Source organism: Phragmites australis, chromosome 6 (assembly GCF_958298935.1).
Source record: "Phragmites australis chromosome 6, lpPhrAust1.1, whole genome shotgun sequence".
NCBI lineage: Eukaryota > Viridiplantae > Streptophyta > Magnoliopsida > Poales > Poaceae > Phragmites > Phragmites australis.
Window position 1 is genome coordinate 8037662 of NC_084926.1, and position 18639 is coordinate 8056300.

Here is an 18639-nt window from a genome sequence, read left to right on the forward strand (position 1 = left end):
AACATAAACAAAAAATTTGGTACAGGCAAAACAAAACTATATTACATTTGGTGAATGACTACATATAGAAACACAAAAAGACCAATACAAATAAATTTCTAATATCACCAAAAGCTGAATGAAACTTAACATGTTTAGCACATGATGATTAAAACATGCATGGAATACAACCCCCTCCCTTTCTATTGTCATGACAGTAGATAGGAAGATATCTAAGGCTAACGATGAAAAGTGCAGGTGCTCATGTTTTTTACTTGCTGCTTTCTGATTTCCCTAGCTGTAAAATTGGACAGTAAGTTCCATTCACCAGATGCGATATGGTGCCACGATTTCCCTGGCTAGAGTGATTCAATGTAGTGCAGAAATTCAACATTAATTTCCGGATAAACTCACAACATACGGGAAAATAATTTAAAATATGTTCAAATGTAAATGAGATGATATCAACTTGAACAAAAGAAAAGAAGAAGAAGCTCAAGGATAAAACTATCATACAAGAATACATCTTCATGCATGCTCTGAATTCGATAAAATAAAGTTGAGTAGGATATGGAAAAAACATGATCCGACTGATTCGATCCATTTTCACCCCTGTTTTAGGCCAGAGTAACACTCATCTAGACCCAAGACGACACGCACCAACAATATTGTTTTTTAATTCTTGTTTGATTAGTGTACAGTAACATGATTATTGCAATAGTGCTTACGCCGAAATGAACACTGTAGGTGCATAAAGATGTCAACTTCTCTCGGTAGGCATATTATGATCTTTTTTAATTTTACATTTATTAAATAAAAAATTCAAAATAGGCGTCTATTTTGAAAAATAGCACATCTAGACTCATGTCACCCTTTCGATGGTCGACATGTTAAATGAAATAAAAATACAACATTTCAATGCTCTCAAAATTCAAAACACTATCAAAATAATCATAAAAAATCTAAAAAAAATATATGGTATAGAGGATGCTATAACCCTGAGGACCACCACAAGCCCGGAGTGCAACTGAAACCAATCTACAAGACCATCGAACCTTACAGAAAATTTTGATAGCACATCCTCTAAAACTAGAGATGTAATTGACCAAATCACCACAAAGAAAGATTATATATATCACACTAACAGTATAAACATCCTAACAAACGAGTAACATGTCTCGAACATACATCCAAACCACCACATACCAAAACATACATATCAAGGCTAAGAGTTAACAACTAACAACATAACAAGTTTAATAAAATGATACATGTGAAAGTGCAAACAACGTGCAGCTACCCATCTCACAAGCTCATCATCGCCTCAAAGTACACCTGGAAAGATAGCAAGGGTGAGATTCAAAAATACATCCATGATATATTCAAAAATCTCAGTAAGCGAATTACTTCAATAACCTATTTAGCTATAGATGATTAAACATTCATCTTAACAAAGATAATAAACTAAAGAGGTTAACGATATATGGAAAAAAAACATAACTAAGCTTGATAATACCACAACAACCACATGCTATTATCCACTAGCTGACTCACCATAGTTGTACCATCCAAAACAGTATTAAAGACTTCCTCGCAATATAAGAACGATATCGATGCAATTAAAGTAAATACATCTACGTGCATGCAAATGTATGCATATGACATGCCATTGCTCACCCTTACCCCTCCTCGAGTAACATAAGGGTGTGCACCATACTCCTCCTCGAGTAACTCATACGGTGTTGTATCGATACGATCGTGGTTATAAGACAGCGACATAACTTTCAATGCATGAGATGTAAATATAGGACATGTTTCATGCATAGGTAACAACATAACTTTCAACATTGCACATTATAGTAAATAAACAACTTCCAAGCGACAAATCTCGCTTACCTCACTCCTTAATTCAAGAATTCACGTAAACTTCATAAAGTAGATATTAAGGTATCATGTATAATCGAAGGACATAACTTCAACATAGATATACACATCATACTTCGCATTCGAGGAATATAAACAACTGTAAGAAAGTAATTCACATGCTCACATTTAATCTAATAAATTGCTAGTAAGTGCGACAATTAAAAGATAAATATAACCAAATAACAAGTTAAAAGCATAGCCCTTCGCTACATTCACTTTCCTTCAACGACAATGAAGACGACCACTAGCTATGTCTTGAGGCAGCACCATCTTGGGAGTAGAAACACAAATCGACGATAAAATCTGGCAAACTTGTGAAAAAACATCCTTCTTCTCTCTTCTTCTCCTTCTTCCTTCTCTTTCCTCTTCCTCCTTTCTTCTTCCTCTTCCTTCTTCTCTCTCTTTTTCTCTTGTTTCTCCTTTTCTTTCTTTCTTGCCTTTGTCCGACACCTCCCCTGCTTGGGCCCTCCCCTCGCCAATCAGGCCTCCACCATCGGTGACAACCGTGGCGGCCAACATGGCATGGCAATGTGCGGTTAGGCTGCGGTGAGCTTGGATGGGGTGGTGGCAACTGTTGGTGGGAGACGGGCTGCTAGGGTTTGGCACAGGCGAGAGAGCCGTCGGGGTTGTCGGGCAGAAAGGGTGGAGATCAAGGTGGTGACCAATCCCACCTGATATCATCCATATCTCTCTCTCTCTCTCTCTCTCTCTCTCTCTCTCTCTCTCTCTCTCTCTCTCTCTCTCTCTCTCTCTCTTGTTATCCAACGATATAGATTTATTAGGCTCGCTACAGCTTCATCGAGTGTCTAAATCGGGCATAGATAGCAAAACAGAATCGTCTCAACAAGATCTACGTGTCCACAGTCTCTGATCGTCCATCCGAGCAACAAATAAAAAATCAAACTTACCCTCACGCAAGGCCCGCGATCAACATATGCATTTCTAAAAAATATCAACTTAAAAAATACATGTACAATAAGAAATAAAAAAGACAAGTTATATTATATAAATTGTGACATACTCTGTACAATCAAAATTGTATTGTTTGTTTGTCATTGTACATATCATATTTTTGTCTGAATTTTTTATGAGCTATATCATGATCTCCTATACACCACAAAGATAACGTTTGAATTTTGAGAGCAATGGAACGTGACATTTTTTATTTTAAAATCTTGTCGCCCTTCTAAAGGGTGATAAGAGTTTAGATGTATGATTTTTCAAAATAGACATCTATTTTGACAATTCTTTATTAAAGAAATATAAATAATCGTCATATTACTCTTCGCTGCTAACAAAAATTGGAGGTGTGCAGAGATGGCCCGGAAAAACAAAGGCCCAGGAAGGCGAAGCGGGCCAATATCTAATCCATTGTTTGCGCCGAGGCCCGTTCGAGTACTAGTCACCGAATCCGACCCGATTGCGGTGTGGAAGCCGTCTCCCATTCCAAACGCTTCCCCGGTGCGGTGAGCCGGTGACTACATAATGGGACTTGACCCCTGCCATTGGGAAAGCACACAGACAAATCGTACCACCGCCAGACGTCAGCATCTCTACAAGAGAGATTGAGCGAATCAGTAGACCATCAATAAGATCAGCACGGAGGGGAGGGGGTGGGGTTGGAAGACGATGGTGTTGACAGTGCCCAAGGGAAGTGGAAGAGAGAAAGTGTTTGTTTAGTAGAGCTGATTCAAATTTTTTTATGTGAAATGATTTTTTGGGAGAAAATGATTTTGTGGCTGAAAGTGATTCTTTAAAATAAAATATACGTAGGAATTGATTCTACTCGGGAAGTGAATTAAGAGAAACTGCTTTTTTAGCTCTCTGGTTTCTAATTTATTTCAGAGAATTACTTACACAAATTTTACTTAAAAAACTAAAAACTGAATACTATTGTTTGACAGAACTCCCCTACGAGCTGAGACCGCCGAGGACGTAAGAGGAGCTGGATCTAGAAAGGATCCGCCGCCAGATAGGGCAGGGAAGCGGCCGCACGTATAGAATACAGATACTCGCAATCTCACTGATGTACAGAGTGAGTGTCACAACTCATGCTCACTGTTAGAAAATCACATCCTTGCATTTGTTTTAGAAAACAAATTGTCAATGTCCTGAAAAACAAATGAGATTACAGGACTCCAGTACTGCAGGAATCATCTAACCAGGCATTGAAGTTTCAGAAGCAATTAGTACATGCAAAAACAATTAATGTGAAGTATACTAACATTGCTTGAGCATCCAACTTTCTGCTATCTGGGAGGAATCTTTGTTTTTGTTCCATTCAGGTGAACTATACCATATGCTGAAATCACTGTCGGAGGTAGGGCTATGTTCACAAATGAACAATTCAGAATCATAATATAATTGAAATATTCCGCTAAAAGAAGAACAATAGTACTTAAGTAAAATTATTTTCAAGCTAAGGGCTTACACGTCTCTGCTTCATAGGTACTGTTGAGATCAGCTGTTGTCTTCAACGTTGCCTTTTTAGAGCTTCTACCAAAAGCAGACTCAGGTTTAAATGGTTGATCAACTCGCGTAACTGAAGCAATTGAAATGTCTGTTGGTAGGCCAGAAAATTCAATCACACTACCAAAAGATGGTATCGCACATCAGAGATCCTACTCGTACATACAACAAGAAGAAAACCACAGTTAGATCGCCGCAGGCCCCACGAGATCATCCGGTAACATTTCAGCCAATATGTGCCCAGAAAAAGTATCAACTCAGCTCCCTTCTGAGTTTACTGGACCTGATCTTACAACCATGACAACAGTGACAATAAGCATGACGACGGCTGCTTCTACTTGTTGCAGCCTTCAGGCTTCACCATCCCACGAACTGACGTTTCTTTTTCTTATAAGCTCACTAAGTCAGAATCAGATTGGTACACAAAATACGGGTTCACTTGCACTAATGAAAAAGGTACTGGATTTGAAAATTAACAGATAGAATTCCAAGTACAAATAGTAGAGGCTATAGTTGAATATACAATATTATTCATACAGTGCAATCCAATACGAAAAAGGCAAGTATTTTAAAGTTTTCAACTACTCCGGAAAAGTTGTCACATCAATATCTTTTACAAGCATCAGGAGCCTAAGATTATCCTAAGCAGGTACGCGTGTAAGATCACCAGGCGTACTAACTCCATCATGAGGGCACGGCCTGATTAACAACAACCCGTAGGCCCTTGCCGAGCCAACCTGAGCCACGAACGGCTTCGCTCCGCCAAAGCTTCCGGTCACAGGGCGTTGCTTTCCCGGGACAAGGGTTTGGTAGGCGCAATAGTCTCAGAGGTAGAGGTAGGGTCGCGCAACTGGATTTTTTAAATACTAGTATTTTTAATGAGAAATTAAAAAAATAGATGTTAGTCGGCACTCCGAGTGTCGACAAATGACTAGATTGGCGCCACACAAGCGGTTGGCTGTGCGCGAAATCTTACTGGCATTACGAGTGCTGACAAGTGGTCATATAAGATATGTCGACACCAATATTAGTCTGTAGAGTGGAACCTATCGCCACTCCTATTTACATGTAGAGCGGAACATATCGGAACACAGAATCCCAACAGGTCTTCTCAACACTCTAAGTGTCGACATATCCTTTCTTATGATCACGTGTGTGTCATATGAGATGTTGATATTCCGATTGCTGACATGATACTGGTCGTCACTTCGGAGTACCGAGTAGCATCTATTTTGTAATTTTCTATTTCTGAATTTTATTTTAACAATATACCATTAAAATACTATTATAAAAAAAATCGTGCAACTGCTGGGTTTGTCACCGGTCATCATCGCGACAGGCCCAGAGAGCGCTGCCAGCCTCTGCGCGTGCACATATATACCCGTGCCCCTCCCGATCCGAGCTCAGTGCTCTGCATCGTTCGATCAAGCCACAACTCGGGCGTAGTGTCAACTTCGGTGGAGCAAGAACGCGGAGGCCGGCAGACAGGGAGAGATCCGAAGAAGAGGTATGGGGCGAGGCCGAGCACCGTGCTGCGCCAAGGTGGGGCTGAACAGGGGCTCCTGGACGCCGCAAGAGGACATGCGCCTCATCGCCTACATCCAGAAGCATGGCCACGCCAACTGGCGCGCACTCCCCAAGCAAGCAGGTAGCTACTAGCCAAGCATCGCAATGTGCACGGCAAGTTGCAGAGAGCACAGGAGAGATGCACAGTTAGTTTGCGGAATTTGCTGACCGATTCCTTGTTTTTTGTATAGGTTTGCTGCGGTGCGGGAAGAGCTGCAGGCTGCGGTGGATCAACTACCTGCGGCCGGACCTGAAGCGCGGCAACTTCACCGCCGATGAGGAGGAGACCATCATAAAGCTGCACGGCTTGCTCGGGAACAAGTAAGTCGCTGCACCGGAGATTTCGACTGGATCCTTGTAGGTTTCCAGGGGTTCTTAGGTAAAGAGACTGATGTTTGGGTCAATATTTTGTTGTTCAGGTGGTCCAAGATCGCGGCGTGCCTGCCGGGAAGAACGGACAACGAGATCAAGAACGTGTGGAACACGCACCTGAAGAAGAAGGTGGCGCAGAGGGAGCAGAAAAAGGCGGGCGCCACTAAGAACGACGCCGAGGCGAGCGGAGACGCCGGCACGCCCCTCACGTCGTCCTCGGCGTCCTCGTCGACGACGACCAACAACAGCTCCGGGGGCAGCGACGCTGGCCAGCAGTGCGGCACGAGCAAGAAGCCCGATATGGTCGACATATCTGCCTTCGAACCAGAACACATCGACATATCGGACATGCTGGTGGATGCGCCCACCGGGGCGTTCCCGGCGCCGCAGCCAATGCCGCCGTCGCCGTGCTCCTCGTCCTCCCTGACGACGTGCATCGGCGGCATGGAGGAGGAGATGCTCGATCTTCCGGTGATAGATATCGAGCCGGAGATCTGGAGCATAATCGATGGCGACAGCGCCGACGTGCCGGACGTCTCGGGCGCGAGCCATGGCGATGCGACAGTGCCACGTACCGCCAACGCCGCCAGCGTCAGCGAAGCAGAGGAGGCTAACGATTGGTGGTTGGAGAATTTGGAGAAGGAGCTGGGCCTGCGGGGCCCAACAGGGGAAACGCAGGCCCAGTCTGACCTACTGGACCAGATGGGATTTGCGGGCCCACTCGGCAACACGGAGGGGGACCCAGTCTCCACCTACTTCGAAACCGGGCCCACCAATTGCTGAACTCCAGATATCGGATCATCTGCCGTTCTGTTATAAGTAGCATGACGGATCCGTTCCGTCCGATTTAGAATCAAAGGCTGGGATTAAGAACAATCTGATCGGACGGATGGGAATGATACACGGCCAGTGGCAGACCTTAAAAAAATGATGGGTGTCACGCAAAGTTGATATGATGAGTCACTGTAAAATAAAAATTCAACTGATGTTCCTATAAACATAGGTGAATCTATCACTGAACACAACTACAAGAGGAGAGGGCAACAAACAGCCTGGAGATGTCTCACGCAAAGTTGAGTCGTTTCTCTTTTATGCAACAGCACTCGTTGTAGAACAGGAGCCAATGAGAAGTGCTACATGCCTATGTGTAACTGTGTTGTTTGGTCTGTGCAGTGCAAATTGCATGTCGTCGTCGTGATGTAAGCGTTTGATCATCCGAGTCCTACGCCACATAAAAGCGTCTTGAGAATCATTACCGGCGCCTGAATATGCTTCCGAAAGCTTTTGCTTTTGATAATGCGATGCAACCTTTTCTTCTCACTTTTTATTTGCCATTGTTTCTTTCTCTTTCTTTTCTTTCATTCTTTATATTTGATTGCATATCCTTTTCTTTTACAATATTACATGTAGGCCCGGACGAAGAAATCACATGCAACACGATGATAGGGAAGTACCGAAGTAGGTTGCCTAATAAAAAGATTGGAAGCATTTGGGTTCATATCGTATGCCTGAACTTTCAAGGATTTGAAAATTAAGAGGTGTATTAAGCTCCATGTCGGTTTGTTCAGTGACGATCCTTTAACTGTAGCATGCCTGCACAAGACACCAACTTGATATACGCTCTGCACCGACCACAGAACGTTACTTGAAATAAGGCTTGTATGCTCCTAACTGAATCAATGAACTATAGACTAAGAACCAGATGAGTATTGGCTTAGATAATTAGTTGAGGGGTTATACTATTACCTATTAGGGATTAAATTTTAGATTTGCCACTTGTGTATTTCATCAAGACAAACCGGGACACATGTTGCAACCGCTGCCTAGCTTTTTCTTCTTGTTTTTTTAGGGAATTTTTCTTCTTGTGGGGGCCACAGCCTGACAGGGCTTCTTGAGTTGCTCATTTAATTGCTAGGCTTGATTGGACAGGCTTTGATGGGCCAATACATGATAGGGAAGTACCGAAGTAGGTTACCTAACACGATGATAGGCTTGTTTGAGAAACGTGTTGGGCCGCAGGCCTTACAAATTTCTGAATTTTGATGGATTGCCCAGCTGCCCGGCTGTAGCTTAACGATTGAATAGAACCGTATTCCGAACGAACGAAGATGGAACGGGAGGAAGGGAGAATAAATACGGAGGAAGGGGCAACGGTTAAACATACTTATCTGGACGGGGTCTACCGGCGATCAACAAGGCCTGTAGCCTCCATTGCACTTGGGAGGAGCGTTAGCTAACCATCTTCTCAAAGAGCGTTAGCTTACCATCTCTCTCAAGTAGGCAAGTGGATGTCATAATTTGTGAAAGAGAGAGGTACACGTTTACGCGGTCACTGCCAATTGATTTTAATTTTTCTGCTACATGGGTGGATTATCAAAGTTCATCATCAGTTCATGTGACCTTTGTATGTCATTACTGCATCTGGCATGGAGCCTGGGGTTAACAAAGTCCGCGATGACGTCGTCTTCGACCCCATCATAGGCGGCTTTGGTGCACGCACTAAAATCTACCAGTTAGCGCATCGTGCACGTACTCTTCTGCATTGAGGTAAACGAAAACGGAAGAAAATCTCACGCCCTCCGTCCTCTAAACTCACACGGCTTTAATTTGTCGCGGCACCCAATCGACCATGTCAAAAGCTCGATCACGAGCTCACGCTTTGTTTAAGAACCTTGACAAGTATTTTGCATATATATAACGAGCTCTGTTACGCATGCAAATGGTTGTTCCGATCCAAAAGTTTGAGCAATGACATGCATGCAATGACCATATGTGTATGTTGTCGAGGCCCCCGTCTCTGACCAGTTCGTCGATCCTGCATGCGCAAGGCTAGCTAGCGTTGCACGGACTCATCCCTTTCGCATCGCAGCCGACGTTTTCTACGCAAACATGCATGCACCGAACTGATTATTGTGTGTCCATGATCGTTAGTCAATCGATCAGGCACCGTTCATCGCCCCTCGAGATCCGCGGAAAAATGGAAAATATGTTGCTGTGGACCATGGTCTTGACGAAATGACGAGGTCCATGCATGCGTATTGTGAACACACGCTTGCTTGTTGGAAAATTAAACCTTGACGGCTGGGTTGATGGAGGCTGCCTGGCTACGTACTCCTTGGATCGGGTCTTCTTGACTCGGTACGATATGATCGATTGATCATATAGTACAGGCGCCATTCCCAACTGCTATAACCAATTCAAAGCTATGTTTACATATGCACATGTATAAATAGAGGTCCACTGGCCATCACCTCTCCCTATCTCTCCGATTTCTGCACTCCCAGCTAACAGGCTCGAGATTTGCCAAGTTAAGAGCCGCAGTGTTGGAAGAGCTAGCATCGAGATCGAGCTAGCTGTCGAGATCAGACCAGTGATCAGCAGTTGGTAGCCGCTCGCGTGAGCATGATGAAGCCGTGGTTGGTGTTTGCATGGGCAGTGCTAGTGGCCTCCTCGGTGGCGCGCGCGTCGCCGCCCCTGGAGGTCGGGTACTACAAGCACACGTGCCCGCAGGCCGAGGATATTGTGCGCAACGCCGTCCGCCGCGCCGTCGCCAGGGACCCCGGCCTCGCCGCCGGACTAATCAGGATGCACTTCCACGACTGCTTCGTCAGGGTAAGCAACTAGATAAGCATGCATAATGCACGCACGCAGCTAATAGAAATGTTCTCGTGTCCAGTGATGCTAATGATTTACGCTTGCTCTGTTCAGGGATGTGACGCGTCGATCCTGATCGACTCGACGCCGGGGCACGAAGCGGAGAAGGACTCGCAGGCGAACAACCCGAGCCTGCGCGGGTTCGAGGTCATCGAGGAGGCCAAGGCCATCGTGGAGGCGCACTGTCCGCGCACGGTGTCCTGCGCCGACATCGTGGCCTTCGCGGCGCGCGACGGGGCGTACCTAGCCGGCGGCATCGACTACCTCGTCCCCTCCGGCCGCCGCGACGGCCGCGTGTCCGACGTGGACGAGGTGCTCGATGACAACGTGCCGTTCCCGACCTTCACCGTAGGGGAGCTCGTTGAGAACTTCAGGCGCAAGGGGCTCTCGGCCGACGACATGGTGACGCTGTCGGGCGCACACACCATCGGCCGGTCACACTGCTCCTCGCTCACGGAGCGGTTGTACAACTTCAGCGGTGAGCCGGAGCGAACGGACCCGTCCTTCGACCCGGAGTACGCCGCGGACCTGAAGCGGCGGTGCCCGCCGTCGACGGACGACATGGAAGACCGCACGACGGTGCCGCTCGACCTGAAGACGCCGACCAGCCTCGACAACCAGTACTTCAAGAACGTGCTGGCGCACAAGGTGCCGTTCACCTCAGACCAGACGCTGCTCGACAGCCCCTGGACCGCGGGGATCGTCGCGTTCCACGCCGCAGTCGGGAAAGCGTGGGAGGCCAAGTTCGCCGCGGCGATGGTCAAGATGGGCGCCATCGAGGTGCTCACTGGCGACGAGGGGGAGATCAGGGAGAAGTGCTCCGTGGTGAATCACTACTAGTTGGCATGGTTACCGAATCAAAACACAATTTCAACCAGGGTTTTGGGTTTGTCAGTCGGCTCTTAGCACAATTATACATTTAGTCTCGGGTATGGTTCTCAATGTTGTGAAGGCCCGTACAAGCTCGGGCTTATTTTTGTTTATTCTTTTACTGCTTGCAATATTATTTCTTTTTTGTTTAACAAAAAGAGATGTTTCCCACAGCGATAAATTCCTTGGCCTGAGTACCCAAAACTAGGCTGTTATTTTCTCGAGCAGCTAGCACCCGCCCAGATTTATGTGCAAAACCACTGAGCCTTCACGGGCCACCTCTTAAACATGTTCCGAATCCCTTGACCTCGTGATTCTGCCACCTCTGATCTTTTTCATGTTCCAGTCGGGTGTGCGTCTTCATTGATCAAGCGGTCAAGAAAATTCAGGAATTTATTTTCGTCTTAGTCTGGATCGTTGATCTCCGATTAGGTAAATCATCTCCGTTCGCTTGTCAGTTCGTAATCAAAGTTGGTGAGCCACTCGTTGGTGGAGCACCAGGGTGGCCTCCCGGCGACGAAGGGGTGTCCAAGAAGCTCCTCCACGGTGGCCCTCCTCGTCCAGTCCTTCTCCAGGCACAGCCGCACGAAGTCCCTGAACTCCGACGATGCCACCACGGGGACCTCCGGCGCGCCGCCGAAGCACATGATGGAGCCTCCCAGGAAAGCACACACTCTCACAGCTCACTGGAATGCAAGGAAGAAGATGAACAGTGGTTTCCGGCGACGAACGCCGCGGCCGCCGCTACGGCCTGTATCTCGGCTAGTTTATTCTTTGAACTTGGCTCGGCAAAACGGTGGAGTACAGAGGTATTTATGAGCCCGGGGAACACACCACAGAGCGCTCACCTCCATGCCCAGCCTATACGCCATGATCCGCAAGACCAGGGCCTCAACGTCGCGTGAGCCGCTCGCTCCTTCCGCACGCGCTGGCCTCTCCTGCGCGCGGACCAGCGCCACACACCCCACCATCCTAACCAACTGCGACTTGATCCTCGCAGCTATCCCGCGAAGTTCGACCGGACTCCCGCACAAACACGATCATCGACTCATCAGTCGTGATCCTAACTACCTGCACGACATGAACTGGCAACGCACTGCCGCGCGACACACACACCTGACTGGACAACATCCAAGTCAGGTTTATTCCTAACAGCACACGCCCACCACGAGCGCCGCCCGTCCGGTCTCTCACTGGCGGCCACCAGCGGGAACCTGCCCACGTGGCATTCCAAGAGAACACTCCAAGGGCCCACACGTCGCTGGAGAAGTCGGCAGCGGCTGATGGCGCGGCCGCGCTGAACCCTTCGGGGTCCAGCCTCTCCGGGCTCATGTATGCGCACGTCCCGGGGGGGCCGCGGTGCGCGCAGCCATTGGATACGAGGCGGCTGGCGCCGAAGTCGGCGATCTGACCTCGCCGCCGCGGTCCACGAGGAGGTTGGACGGTTTGACGTCGCCGTGCACGATGCCGAGGCGATGCAGGTGGCGCAGGCCGCAGACCCGCAGAGCACGCACAGGGCGATGCCTGCGATGGCGTGCTCGGAGAGGCGGCCATACCGCCGGAGCACGTCGCCGAGGGAGCCGTCGGGGACGTACTCGAGGACGAGGCACAGGAGCTGGTCGCCGCATGCGGGGTGTCCGGGGAAGACGCCGTGGAGGCGGACGATGTGCGGGTGGTCGGGCGCCGCGGAGGTGCACGTCGGCCTCGCGGAGCGTGGCGTCTACGTCGTCGCGCAGCGCCTTGACCGCGAGCACCGCGCCCGTGCGACGGTGCCGCGCTTTGTATGTTGGAGCCGGCGGTGACCACCGAGCCCCTGATCGTCGCCGGCGAACTCAGGAACGCGAGAGCAAACACAGAACGCACGCACACGAGAAGTGGGAGGAGATTTCGCTGCTAATGGCTGCAGCTTTTCCGGTCTGTTTCATTGCATATATTAGGAATGGAAACATGCATATATGGGCTTGAAGCCCCGCCTTCCCCGCCACGTCGCACAAGCTGCACGGTGTGCCATTTTGATCGATCACTCGTGGGACATGCCCGGCGAGCGCGTCGTGGACTAGGCATGTCTCTAATCCACCCGCGATTCTACGCTATCCAAACTAAGCACCTAAATGCAGATACATTGACAGGATTAGTTCAACAAATCACCCCCTTAAATCCTGTCGAACATCGATCACACCTAGCTTCTGCCTCATCTCGACGAACCTGATCCTGCCGAGTGCCTTGGTCAGAACATCTGCTAGTTGTCCATCTGTGCCAATGTGGTCGACCTCAACCACTCCATCACTGATACACTCACGAATGTAATGGAACCGTGTATCAATGTGTTTACTTCTCTCATGGTACACTGGATTTTTGCTGAGCTCAATTGCAGACTTGTTATCAATCAGCAGCTTGAACTTCTGAACTTTGCTTCCAGTCAATTCAGCCACAAGTCTACTCAGCCACACACCTTGACAGGCACCAGCTGCTGCAGCTATATATTCAGCTTCACATGAGGACAGTGCAACGACCCTTTGTTTCTGTGATGTCCAAGTCACCAAGTTTGGTCCAAGAAAGAAAACAATCCTTGTGGTGCTCTTTCGTTTGACAAGGTCTCCAGCCAGGTCACTGTCAGAATATCCCAACAGTTCTAGCTCAGAATTCCTTCCCTTCACATACCTGCAACCATAGTTGATTGTTCCAGAAATGTATCTGACAATCCTCTTGACCACTGCCCAATGTTCCTTGGTTGGTGCTTCCATGAATCGACTTGCAACACCCACAGAAAAAGCTAGGTCTGGCCTGGTGTTAACTAAGTACCTTAAGCTTCCAATGATGCTTCTGTACCTAGTTACAACACTCCCTGCTGTGCCAGCCAGCAACTTTACATGTTGCTCCATTGGAGTATCAACTGCATTGCACCCTTTCATGCCACAGAGTTCAACTATCTTGGAGGCATAGGCACTCTGGCAGAGTGTAATTTCTCCAGGCTTTTGCTTCACTTCCATCCCCCAAGTAGTAACTTAGCAGCCCAAGGTCACTCATGCTGAACAATTTCTTCATCTGTTGCTTGAACTTTTCAATCTTGTTGCTATCAGGCCCACGGATGATGAGATCATCAACATATACTCCAATCAACAGAAAAGAATTGCCCTCACATCTCCTGTATACAGCATGCTCAACATTACTTCTTCTGAAACCTAGGCCTTTTAGCTCATGATCCAGCCTTGCATTCCAGGCCCTTGGCGCCTATTTCAGGCCATACAATGCTTTGCTTAGTTTAAATACTTTACCTTCATGTTTAGAATCACAGAAACCAGGTGGCTGGTGAACATATACTTCTTCAAGAAGGTCTCCATTCAAAAATGCCGACTTGACATCCATATGGTGTACCTCCCACTTTCCATGTGCAGCAAGTGCTAGCAACAGCCTCACTGACTCCAATCTTGCCACAAGTGCAAAGACTTCATCAAAGTTCACCCCTGTGTTTGAGCATATCCTTTTGCCACCAGTCTTGCTTTTGTGTTTGATTATGTTGCCTGATGGATCCCTCTTCACCTTGAAAACCCACTTGAGCCCAATGGCCTTCTGTCCCTTTGGCAGATCAGACATCACCCATGTCTTATTCTCATGAATAGACTGTAGCTCAGCTTGCATGGCATCCCTCCAGCACTTTTCTTCAAGTGCCTCTTCAACACTTGTTGGCTCATCGGCTGCCAGCAAACACAAACCACTATACTCGAAGTCATGAACTTCCTCTGTGTTGTCAAATAAATCTGACAGAAATCTGAACCTGAGGCCCACACCTTCAGAGTCTGCATCTGCATCTGCATCTGATGGTGGCGTGGCCCACTGGATTTCGGGTTGCTGTGGTGCTGGTGGTGTTGAAGGTGATCCAGCCACTGCAGAAGACTGAGAACTACTTAGTGGAGACCAGGGTTGCATTTGATCAACAGGTGATTGAGGCTCAGGTTGCACAATCTCTGCATTTCCTTCAGAACCGGCTGTTGTCGAAATTGGAACAGTAGACTGAAACTCGACAGAGAAGGTTTTAGGTTCTTCAGGCTCACTGCTTGATCTGCTCCAGTCCCACATTTGATCCTCCTCAAACACTACATCACGACTGACATGCAGATGATTTGTTAAGGGATCTAACAAATGATATCCTTTGGTTCCTGCTTCATAACCCAGCATCATCATTTTCTTTGATCTGTCAGACAACTTGTTCACCCCAGGCCCTAAGTCCTTCACATGAGCAATGCATCCAAAGGTTCTCAAGTGATCAACTCGAGGTTTTTTGCCATGCCAAGCTTCAAATGGGGTCTTATCTGTCAAGCTCTTTGTTGGTGCCCGATTCAAGACATATACAGCAGTTGCTACTGCTTCTCCCCAAAACCTTGCTGGCACTGACTTGCTCTTCATCATGCATCTTGCCATCTCCACCACTGTCTGATTTTGACGCTCAACTACTCCATTTTGCTGAGGTGAATATGGGGTAGTTGTATAGTGCTTGATCCCTGTCTCATTGCAGAACACTGTGAACAGATTGGAATTGAATTCCCCCCCTCTATCTGTTCTCAGTGCTTTTACTTTGATCCCTTGCTCAACTTCAGCTCTGGTTTTGATCTTCTTCAGATAAGCCAATGCTTCATCCTTCGTTTTCAGCACCTCAACCCACATATATCTGCTGAAATCATCAACAACCAACAAAAAATATGATTTGCCACCTGGAGTAGGTGGTCTAATCTGACCACACAGATCGGCATGGATCAACTCTAATCCTTTCTCAGCTCTGAAAGAGGACACTTGTGGGAATGGGGTCCGATGTTGTTTGCCCAAAGTGCAGCCATCACAGACTTGTTCCACCCGATCTACTACTGGAATCCCATCAACCATTTTCTTTCTGCCAAGATCACGAAGAGCTCTAAAGTTCAGATGCCCATACCTAGCATGCCATCTCCAAACCACATCATTTAACTTAGTCAGCAAACACACAGGTGGCACCACTCCAAGCTTGATCGTGTATAACCGATTCCCAGTGCGTGGTGCACTGATCACTAGCGTGCGTTCACGATCGAACACCTTCAGTCGGCCATTCTCCAATACCACCTTACATCCCCCTTCCTCGAGCTGCCCAAGGCTAATAATGTTGCTCTTCAACTTGGGAATGTAATAGACATCAATGAGTACCTTGTGCTCCTGATGACGACCTTCCATGATCACTGAGCCGAGTCCACAGATCTCAACACATGATCCGTCGCCAAAGCGAACGGTGCCGCTCACTTTGTCGTCTAGCTGCGTCAAGGCAGACCGAGTGCCCGTCATATGGTTACTGGCACCGGTGTCCAGAACCCAGGTGTCGTTGTCGCACTCGATCGGGACAACGTTGTTCTCCGCCAAGTGGACGATCTTGTTCGGTGCGCAGACGATGCCACTCGTCGACGCTAGTAGCAGCGCCGGCTGATCAGCTCCTGCCACAGCCACATTCGCCTCTTCGCGCTTCTCCTCCTCCTTCCGCTTCTTTGGGCGCTTACAATCTTACGCCCAATGGCCATAGATGCCATAGTTGCGGCATCGGCCTTTTCGCCGTGGCGTGCCCTCTGATGTGAGTTTGACCGCGCCTGAGCCACTACCCTCGAATCGATGAGGTGTCTTGCCCTTTCCTTGACCGCCGTCGCCATTGTTGCCCTCCTTGCTCGGACTGGATTGGAAACGGTGCTTGTGTTTCGCAAGCCAATCCTCCTCGGTGAGCAGTAGCCGTCCGGCCTTGTCCACGACCTGATCCACCTTGTCCTCGAACCGATCCTCCACCGCGCGAAGCCTCCCCACGAGATCCTCAATTGACAGTTCCTTAGTGTTGCAGAACATCTCGATCAAGACTGCCACTTGATTGAATCGGGGTGGCACGACGCGGAGGAACTTCTTGACGACACTTGCGTCGTCGATCGTCTCACCGAGCGCCTTCAGATTGGCAATGAGATTGGTGATCCGCATGCCAAAGTCGTCGACGCTCTCACCTTCCTTGAATCCAATGTTCTCGAATTCCTTGAGGAGCCTCTGATCATTGACCTCCTTGACACGATCGGCTCCGAGCCTCATGGTCTTCACCACTTCCCACGCCTCCTTGACGGTCTGCTTAGCACCCAACGTCGCCCACATCTCACTGGGGACAGAGCGCATCAGCGCGCCCATGGCCTGCCAATCCACCGATCGATGCACCCCCGTCCCGGGCTCGATCGCCTCCCAAACCTCCAGAGCTTCGTAGTTGATCTTCATCAGCATAGCCCATTACGCATAATTCGTGCGAGAGAGCATTGGCCACACCAGCGAGCTTTCCTTGACGATGCGACGCTCGCCAGACCCTGACGCGCCGTCGTTGTCACCGGCCATCTTCTTCTCCTCGTCGACGCGTTGCCTTTTTGGTGAGGGCGGCCTTGCGATTGGATTGTATTGCATCCAAAGGCGAGATCCCCTCACGATGACAACTCCTCGCGCCTGGACGCCACCTATCGGCTCTGATACCAGCTGTTAGAGCCGGCGGTGACCACCGAGCCCCTGATCGTCATCGGCGAACTCAGGAACGCGAGAGCGAACACAGAACGCACGCACACGAGAAGTGGGAGGAGATTTTGCTGCTAATGGCCACAGCTTTTCCGGTCTGTTTCATTGCATATATTAGGAATGGAAACATGCATACATGGGCTTGAAGCCCCGCCTTCAAAATTTGTTGAACTAATCCTGTCAATGTATCTGCATTTAGGTGCTTAGTTTGGATAGCGTAGAATCGCGGGTGGTTAGAGACGTGCCTAGTCCACGACGCGCTCGCCGGGCATGTCGCACGGGTGACCGATCAAAATGGCACACCGTGCAGCTTGTGCGACGTGGCGGGGAAGGTGGGGCTTCAAGCCCATGTATGCATGTTTCCATTCCTAATATATGCAATGAAACAGACCGGAAAAGCTGCGGCCATTAGTAGTGAAATCTCCTCCCACTTCTCGTGTGCGTGCGTTCTGTGTTCACTCTCGCGTTCCTGAGTTCGCCGGCGACTATCAGGGGCTCGGTGGTCACCGCCGGCGCCTTGTAGACCGTGCCGCCTGCGCCGTGGCCGATGACGGCCACCCTCTAGAGCTCGGCGAGGCTGTCGATGACCGGACCGGGTGAGCCGGGCGGCGTGGACGGCAGGCCGCCGAATGGGTGCTCTTGGTACGTGAACAATGGTGGCAACACTGGCGGCAGCACAGATAGCCTGAGCTGCCTGCGCTCCCGTAGCTTCGCCAATGACAGCGCCATCGCCATTGCGAAGGTCAGTTCTTGTGTCTTTCTGTCGATCGAGCGCTCGAGAGCCGCAATGGATTTGTGGGGGGAGGGGGGCAGTAGCTGCTGTTTGCGAGGAGGGGAGTGATAAATTAGGCTAGCGGTGTTGACTACCTACCACTCCCCCATAATGCATGGAAATCTCTCTCCTCTGAGGCTCCCAGGCGTAACGGAAACTTCTGAGATTACGGAGAGAGCGGGGTGTCAGCTCAGCAGCAGCTCAGAAATAGAGTTCTGCCATTACTTTACTGAAACAAAATATATCCTACTTAACACAATGAGTGGCAAATCTGAAATGAAAACTAGAACCAAATCAATCAACTTGTACTACTTCACTTTTATGTTCCAATCAAATCTGTACTCTTCAAAGAAGTTTTAAAGACGTTTTTTTTCCAGATATCTGTTTTTTTTTCAGATGGCGACTGTACTCTTCAAAGAAGCCTCAAAGAAGTTTTAAAAGACGGTTTTTTTTTCAGATATCTGATTTTTTTTTAGATAGTGACTGTA

General features: G+C 48.5%; 2 protein-coding genes and 1 pseudogene across 2 annotated transcripts; 2 read left to right on the forward strand and 1 right to left on the reverse strand.

Moving 5' to 3' along the window:
* Positions 1-5853: 5853 nt before the first annotated feature.
* On the forward strand, positions 5854-7188 carry LOC133920411 (myb-related protein Zm1-like). Its single transcript, XM_062365031.1, has 3 exons — positions 5854-6022; positions 6132-6261; positions 6360-7188. The coding sequence occupies exons 1-3, from the start codon at positions 5884-5886 to the stop codon at positions 7093-7095; spliced, it is 1005 nt and encodes a 334-aa protein (XP_062221015.1). The 5' UTR covers positions 5854-5883; the 3' UTR covers positions 7096-7188.
* Positions 7189-9465: 2277 nt separating this feature from the next.
* On the forward strand, positions 9466-11055 carry LOC133921482 (peroxidase 5-like). The gene is made up of 2 exons (XM_062366367.1): positions 9466-9924; positions 10021-11055. The coding sequence occupies exons 1-2, from the start codon at positions 9715-9717 to the stop codon at positions 10804-10806; spliced, it is 996 nt and encodes a 331-aa protein (XP_062222351.1). The 5' UTR covers positions 9466-9714; the 3' UTR covers positions 10807-11055.
* Positions 11056-11150: 95 nt separating this feature from the next.
* LOC133922915 (mitogen-activated protein kinase kinase 10-like) lies at positions 11151-18114 on the reverse strand (annotated as a pseudogene).
* Between the last annotated feature and the right edge of the window lie 525 nt (positions 18115-18639).